Source organism: Montipora capricornis, chromosome 8 (assembly GCF_036669925.1).
Source record: "Montipora capricornis isolate CH-2021 chromosome 8, ASM3666992v2, whole genome shotgun sequence".
In the NCBI taxonomy this organism is placed as follows: Eukaryota; Metazoa; Cnidaria; class Anthozoa; order Scleractinia; family Acroporidae; genus Montipora; species Montipora capricornis.
In genome coordinates this window covers 24,643,761-24,651,260 of record NC_090890.1, presented here as the reverse complement: position 1 = coordinate 24,651,260, position 7,500 = coordinate 24,643,761, and the positions used below count along the sequence as shown (strand labels likewise).

Here is a 7,500-nt window from a genome sequence, read left to right as displayed (position 1 = left end):
GTTTGTATAATTCGTTAGCTAACTGCTGAGCCCAATCATCATTACTCAGTGCCGCTTTCCATTTTTTGGTTTAACACCAAGACCCAGTTTTTGTTTTGTGTTTATCAAAAATTTAGCTGTTTGCCCGCACTTAGGCATTTCACCATACGGTATCTCATCCAACGATTTCACCATTTGTCGATCACAATCACCTTTGTTTTTTCCCATCTCGTAGCAAATATCATGGTAAGCTGCTATCTCATCTACTTTGTTATAAGGTTGTACATGCCATTTATTAACCTTGCCGGTGTTTTTATCATATTCTAATTGTTCGTGTAAAGGATTATAAGGACCCGTATATTTGTATTTGCCTGGATTATAACCTGCTTTAGGTCTTGGTAATTTACCAATAGCTTTATGTGTATCAAATCCTTTACCAAACACTGGCTTATGGGTATCTTTGTAATACCAAACATTATCAGGCATTAACACTATTTCAACTTCTTCCTGTTTTTTCGATCGTGGGTTGTATCTTCAAGCAAATCTGTAGTCTTTCGGCATACCTGTCCAAAATTTTTTGGAAAAAATGCCATGGTCAGTTCCAAAAGCACTTTTCAGGATATCACCTGACTAATATCAGTCAAAAACGTATTTCGTACTGGGAATTATTTTTGATGTCACGCCTGTTATTTTTTCAGCAGTACCAATCGGCATCCATTATTCCTTTGCCGACCCTCTCAGGTCGGCTAATTAGTTTCCCTATTTTTTAACAAATCGAGTCTTTTTAATACCACATTCTGCACAAGTTCAATAAAACATTAATCTTCCATTTTTTGCACGTTTGTAGCCAGATGGTTCAACGTATTCAGTTTGTTTTCTCTGTTTAACGCAATAACTTTTAATAATTTATATATATATAAATTCTATATTTCTGAAATAGTTGATTATAAAACGATTGTTTACACTTTTGTTTCCCATGTCGAATTTAGCATTATGTATGGTTTCTAATATGCCTTTTCCTCTTTGTCGTTCAATCAAATAATATAAATCCCAGTAGCCGCATAAAACAGAATTTGTCTCTTGTATTTCATCGCAGGAAAACAGCAATGGTTTACCACTTTTATTAAGGTAATTAGCTACTTCCAACGGCTTTTTAAGGCCGAAAGAATCAAAGTATTCTGTATATTTTGGGACAATATTCCTATATGTAACCCAATGTGTTCCTCTACTGATTTTTGTATCCAAATTAATGATGCCAACTTCTTTTTTCATGATTTTTTGAGGCAGGTTATCTCTGGAATAAATCCCTCTGAAATGTTTTATTCCAAGCTTTCTAACCCAATCGATCAAATCAAAGTTGCTCAGCGCTTTGTTTATGAATTTTATACCCATGTTCCTTTTTGGGCTATAATCAGCCCATGATTTTTATGTTGGAGGAGGTGGCATATGTGGATAATAATACATATTATCACCGCCTCTAAATGGTATTGTTGGTAACTTTTTGGTACATAGATTGGAATAGATTTTCTAAGCCTTGATTTATCAACATGAAGACTTTTCCAATTCATACTATATTTTTGATCTGTGATCTCGATATTTTTATGTACGATCCTGTTTTATTTTTCATTTCTTTTTGTATTTTTTTCATCTGAGTTTTGGTGAGCATTAATTGATGAGGGCCTGGAGTTGATTTGAACTCAATCGAAGTGTCAGTGGTGATTTGTCATTTATTGCTTTTGCTAATTTGCTTTATGTCCTTCAGACAATTAAACTCCCTGTGCATAATAAACAGTCATAACTATAGCAGTCATAATTATAGCTTACGTAAAACATATTAAATACACTTTATCTAAACAACAATTTACCATCTTTTTGAAAAAACTCGACTTCTTGTTCACTACGGGTTAAGGCATATATGGAATCAGCCATTGCTGTTGTTCCAGAAAGTTCATATCTAAACACTAGTTTTACTATTGCGTCTTTCATATCTGCTTTTTGTTTCGTTAAATCGAAATATATGAATGGGATCAGTGTTTAAAAGTTTGTTCTTGTCAAAAGCGTTCCTTCACCAAATTCACTGTTTTAATGAGTAAATTTTAGTACATCTCTGTATACTTGTGTTAAATCTTCTGTAGGATTAAAATGGAAATCAGGGTATTCGATGCCATTTCCGACTCCAAGATGACATTCAGTCATTGTTCTTGGATTTGTGTATACAGAAAAGGTGTCATACAAAAATGGATTAGCTGCTTGGTTGTCCAAATTAGCATCATCTATTATGAAAACAAAAACTTGACGAGGTTTTGATTCACCAGAAGATATTGTAAAATGTCCTGATCTTTGCCGTGTAGACTTGCGTCTTGCAATATTTTCTCTCAAATAAATCCATTTATGTGGTTTAAGATATTGTTCCATGTACAAAGATTGACCTACAGAATTGAAGACAATCCTTGATACAAATAACTGCATTTTCATGATCATAACCCTACAGCAGCTTGCCAAAGAAGGTTATTGTCAGATTCAATCATCAATTTTATTTCAATTCTTGTGGAAGGCAATAACTCGTTTTCCAATGCTTCGAAAAATGAATACCTGTTTAAGAGTAGCTCAAAATCAACAACAGATGACGCACCGAGAATTTTCTTTCCTTCCAAGAAGCCTGCATTGTAATTTTCTTGAGCTGCTCTTGGCTCAGCATGAGCACTTGTATCTTGAAAAACGAATTCGTTTGTTGCTGTGCTTTGCAACCCTGAAGACGCCAAGTTTCAATTCTGCGGTGATCTGGATAACATCATCTCTTCAGTCCTAAAACCAGACAAGTTCATCTTACTGGGTGACTGGGCTCCAACTTTTCAACTTGGGAAGAGGTCTTGAGGAAGCATGGCATAGACAGGTGCAAGTGGAACAGCACATTACTCTTGGAATTGTGTTCATCGCAACATCTTCTCGTTACCAACAGTGTCTTCTGCCTTCCATAATACATCTTGTTTACCCCCCAAAATGTTGCATAATCATTGTTTTTAATTACGTCCCAAGAGAATTCGAAAACAATGCCTATGTCAAATGTTGGGGGGTAAACAAGGTGTATTATGGGATTTGAGAAAGCATGTGCTTGACTGTCAGAAAGGTCAAAATGACGTCAAAGTGACAAAGACTATGTGGTGCTTTCTGCCAAATCTGTGATACAAGCTCTGGCTGATCAACTTGCCAATCAGCTGAAAGATCTTCCTAGCCATGTTAATGTTGAGGACGAGCGGTCCAAACTCCATGATACAACTTATGGAGCAGCCTCACAAATGCTTGGACCTTTCACACGTAACATCAGCTGGAGCACCTTAACAGTGTTCGTATCTGTCCTTCAGCCACCAAATGCAATGATGCTACACTTGGACATCTCACACATGAACCAGTCAACATGCGTTTTCCTGAGCCACTGACCAACGATGAAGCCATTGCTGCCTTCGTTCAGATGACTCATGATACATCTGCGGTCTCTGATGCAAGAAAAAAGCCTGCTTAAAAATGCTCAGCCTGAGGCCCAGTGCTAACAGCCAAACTGACTTGCCTGCTTCAAAACAACTTGATCAGTCAGGCAAACGTCCCCAAGAGCTGGAAGAAGCATCAGTAATCCAGCTATACAAGCACAATGGAAACCATGTCGACTGCAATAATTAAAGGGGAATTTCCCTTCTTTCCATTGCTCCAAAGATCTTGGCTCAAGTCTTCGTAAGCCGACTGACACAACACCTTGAAAATACTCTCTACTTCCCAAGAGACAAAGCTAGCTTTGGAAAGACTAAAGCACCATCATCTTAACTTTCGCTGCTTGTCACTTGCGGGAAAAATGTCGCGAGGAAGTGTTGATCTGTACACAACCTTCATTGATCGGACAAAAGTATTTGAGATGGTGAACTGTGAAGGCCTGTGGAAGATCGTCACAAAGTTTAGATGTGCAAGTCTGTTCATCAACATTGTGCGAGAATCTCACGATGGCATGCCATCTCTTTTCCTGTGACAAACGAAGTTAAGCAGGGCTGTGTTGTTGCTTCGATACCCTTCAGCGTGGTATTTGTCGCAAAGCTGACTGATGCTACAATGACATGGGAGACATTTTACAATACTCTATTGATGGTCAGCAAATCGCAAGCTTTGTCACTTAAAAGTCAAAGCGAGGGGGGAAGAAACAACAATTGTCGACTTGCTTTTTGACATTGTGTTGAACGCATCCAGTCAAGCTGACATTGTTAACATCTCGAAAAGAGCGTGTTCCGACTCCGGCTTGACAATCAATGTATTGTTCCAGCTTCATGCGTTTAACCTGAAACCACTGTTGCAGGGTGTTACCTAAATACCATCGACAAATTTGAATATCTTGGCAGCACTCTCTCGAGATTTGCAAATATTTGATGTGGACGTTTCTCAGAATCGTCCGTGCCAGTTTAGCCTCGATTACCAGCCGCTGTGTCTGGAAATGAGCCAGCGTTCACTTCCGAAATCTTGGCTGGATGCGTGAGGTAAGCCATTGTTAATCTCCGCCAATCAGAAAGTCGCCTGCACAAATGTCGACCATGCATAAATTATATTTTTGGTTCATATCTGTGGCTGCAAAGGTATTCTTTGACGCGCCCTGTTCAAGCTTTACAGTGCTTTCAAGGTGGGAAACAAGCAAGATTTAGACAACGGACAGTGATCGAGAAGCTGTTAGCTGGAGAATAATAGTGCTGTGTCGTTTTCTACCACCTGAGTTTGGAAACTTCACTAATTTTCTTCTCAGGGAGGATGCCTGAACTCGAGTGAGCGGCGGAAACCGATCCTAGTGCCAGTTCTGCGTTCAGAAGACTCACGAGACACTGTCTGGAAATGCAAAGGACTAAACATCAGCACAAATATCGAAGTTTACCATGCTTTGTTTTACTCTCCTCCCTTCTTGTATGTTCAAAAAGCGACATTTTATCTGTCAGAATTGCACCAAGTAATGGTGGACCGTTAAATGAAAAAAAAAATGCTGTCAGTTTTTCTCTGAAATTATTGCATAAAATTTCTCATTTTGGGCATTAAGCACAAAGACTTTCAAAATGTGAAGAAAAACGAGAAATGACTTTTGAACGTAGTAGCACGTTAAGGGCGGCACATTAAAGCAACTAAGCCACGGACAGCCAGTGGCTTAGTTGGTTGAGCATCATGCTTTCATGCAGGAGATCACGGGTTCAAACCCTGGTCGCACCAACGCTCAGGGCCTTTAAAATAACCGAGCAAAAACTACTGCCTTTGTAATCTCATCTGCACATGGTTAGTATTTCAAGTCTTCCTGAATAAGGACCATAAACTCTAAGCCCCATCTCACAACCCTTCCTGTTATCAACGCTGTGGGACGATAATGAACCCACACACTGTTCGTGAAGAGTAGGTGTTGTGGTCTGTCCTTCTTTCACATTCATGTGTAGTTGGGTGGGTGAGAACAAATATGGACTGATAGCGGCTGCCAGAGGTGCCTCTATGGGCTGATTTCCGATCTTACCCCAATTTTATTGCCCCATACAGAGCAATAGTCCCATGACTTCCCAGGACCCTAGGCAGGTTTTTTTTTTTTTTTGCGAGAGGGTGAGGTCCAGTGAGGAGACGGACCAAACGAGCGCCGGAGGCGCGAGCCTCTATTGGGTTCTCTATTGGCTGTCGTTATCTATGATACCATATAAGATTTTCAGGGTTGATAATTCTAGTTTTATTGCCGTTAGTGTCCCATACCATTCCAGAAAGATTTCCCAGAACTCTGATACTACCGGACATGAAACAAGCATATGCTTTAGATCTTGTTTTGTTTTTAAGCATAAATAACAAAGATCACTGCTGGCGAGTTTAGATTTAAAGAATTTGCTTTAAGTAAAAACTATATTATGTAAAGTTTTGTACTGGAACATAGTTAGCTTCATTTCTATAGTGATGGAGAAGACTAAGTTAAATAAAGTATTTGCTTATTTGGTCCGGTGCAATAGGAACGTGACATGAGTTACAGCATTACCAAACACTAATTGCATTAAATTACATGTTTTCTAGCATGACAAAGAAGTAATAATAATAGAAAAAATAAATGAATAAAATACGACTTCTAGCACGTCATAAAACCCTTTTTCCTTTGGGGTTACATCTATAACTATAGTTTTAAAATAGAGGAATCAATATTTAAAGATTCAAGGTTAAGGGTTTAGGAAACTCGCTCCAGCGGGGACAGGAATGGCTTCCATTTCTTTGAATTTCTTGTTGTTTTGTTTTCCAATTGGTGCGTCTGTTTCAGGGAAAGCAAGAAGTTGTTTTGTGTTGGGTATCGTTCTTTCAAACGGCAAATCCAGATGTAGCGCTTAGACATTAGGCAAGAAAAATCAATTTGGAGTTTAAATGTGAAACGATTACTTTGCATGTGGACCAATAGTGTCTGGTAGTAACAAAGGATCCACGGTTTGGTCTCCAAAAGAAGATTGGTAGACATTCTCTATTCTCTTTGTTTGCCCCCCCCCCCCCCCCCCACATTTCGCATAAACCATTGCTTTCAAATGCTCTTGCAATAAGGCGTTGTTTTGTTGTGGGTTCTTCAAACATATGATTAACGAAACTTTTATGAATGGCTTTGGTTGTTAACACTTTCAAGTTCTCCCGTGGTTGTGTAAGATGCTCTTGCTGTACACCTGTTCGTTTTATTGCTTTTTTATATTCTTGCGGAGTAGCGTTTATTAGTCCATAATAGGTCAAAACATTTGTTTGCAACTGATATCGGAATTTAAATTCTTCATAGGTGAGGAAATCTAAATTCTGGTCGAGAAGGTATTTTAAGATGTAAACTCCTTTATCAAACCAAGTACGGAAAAAAATCGTCTTGTTATCAACTTTGATATCTTGGTTGTTCCATATAATCGTTTTCTTTGTTCATGACATCTTATTATTCTTCTTCTCGAGTGGTAGCTCTTTGATGTTAAGATCCTTGCTGTTACAGTTACAGGTTGAGGGGAAGGTTAAGCCTCCCAATTGTGATGTGACTTCATTGGGAATAACCGTCCATGCCGAATTCTCGCTCAGGTGAAATCGCTTTATCCAAACGGACTTTAAGGCTTTGTTCATTACGCACCCGTTGCACCCCCCTTCCCTACAGAACTGTTTCCTCCCAACAAGCAAGCAGCATCTCCAGAAAGTGAACAGAGTCTGGTAGACTCTGACCTTCCGTACGTGAAGACAACTGCAACAAAAACTGTCACTGGGACAACCATAACAACTACTTACAACGTTTATTACAATTCCATCTTCAACTCACTTTATTGCCCCCTTCCCCAAATAGAGGGATGTTTCCCCAAACTGCGAACCGTTCTTCACGTGCAAGCGGGATCTTCTTTTACTAAAGTGAACAGAAACTGGTGGAACAACAGACTAGCCCTCAACATGAGGCTCAAAACAGCACTTACTACAGCTAGAACTCATACCACTACTTCAACTACAAACAGCAAAATTTAACTGAAACTACAATAACAATCACGG

General features: G+C 39.0%; 1 protein-coding gene across 1 annotated transcript in view; it reads right to left on the bottom strand.

The window, feature by feature from the left end:
- Positions 1-45: 45 nt before the first annotated feature.
- LOC138013869 (uncharacterized) overlaps positions 46-7,500 on the bottom strand; it is a 24,031-nt gene continuing 16,576 nt past the window's right edge. The window contains exon 7 of the mRNA XM_068860914.1: positions 46-437. Within this exon, the coding sequence (XP_068717015.1) occupies positions 46-437 (392 nt within the window). The remainder of the gene's footprint in view (positions 438-7,500) is intronic.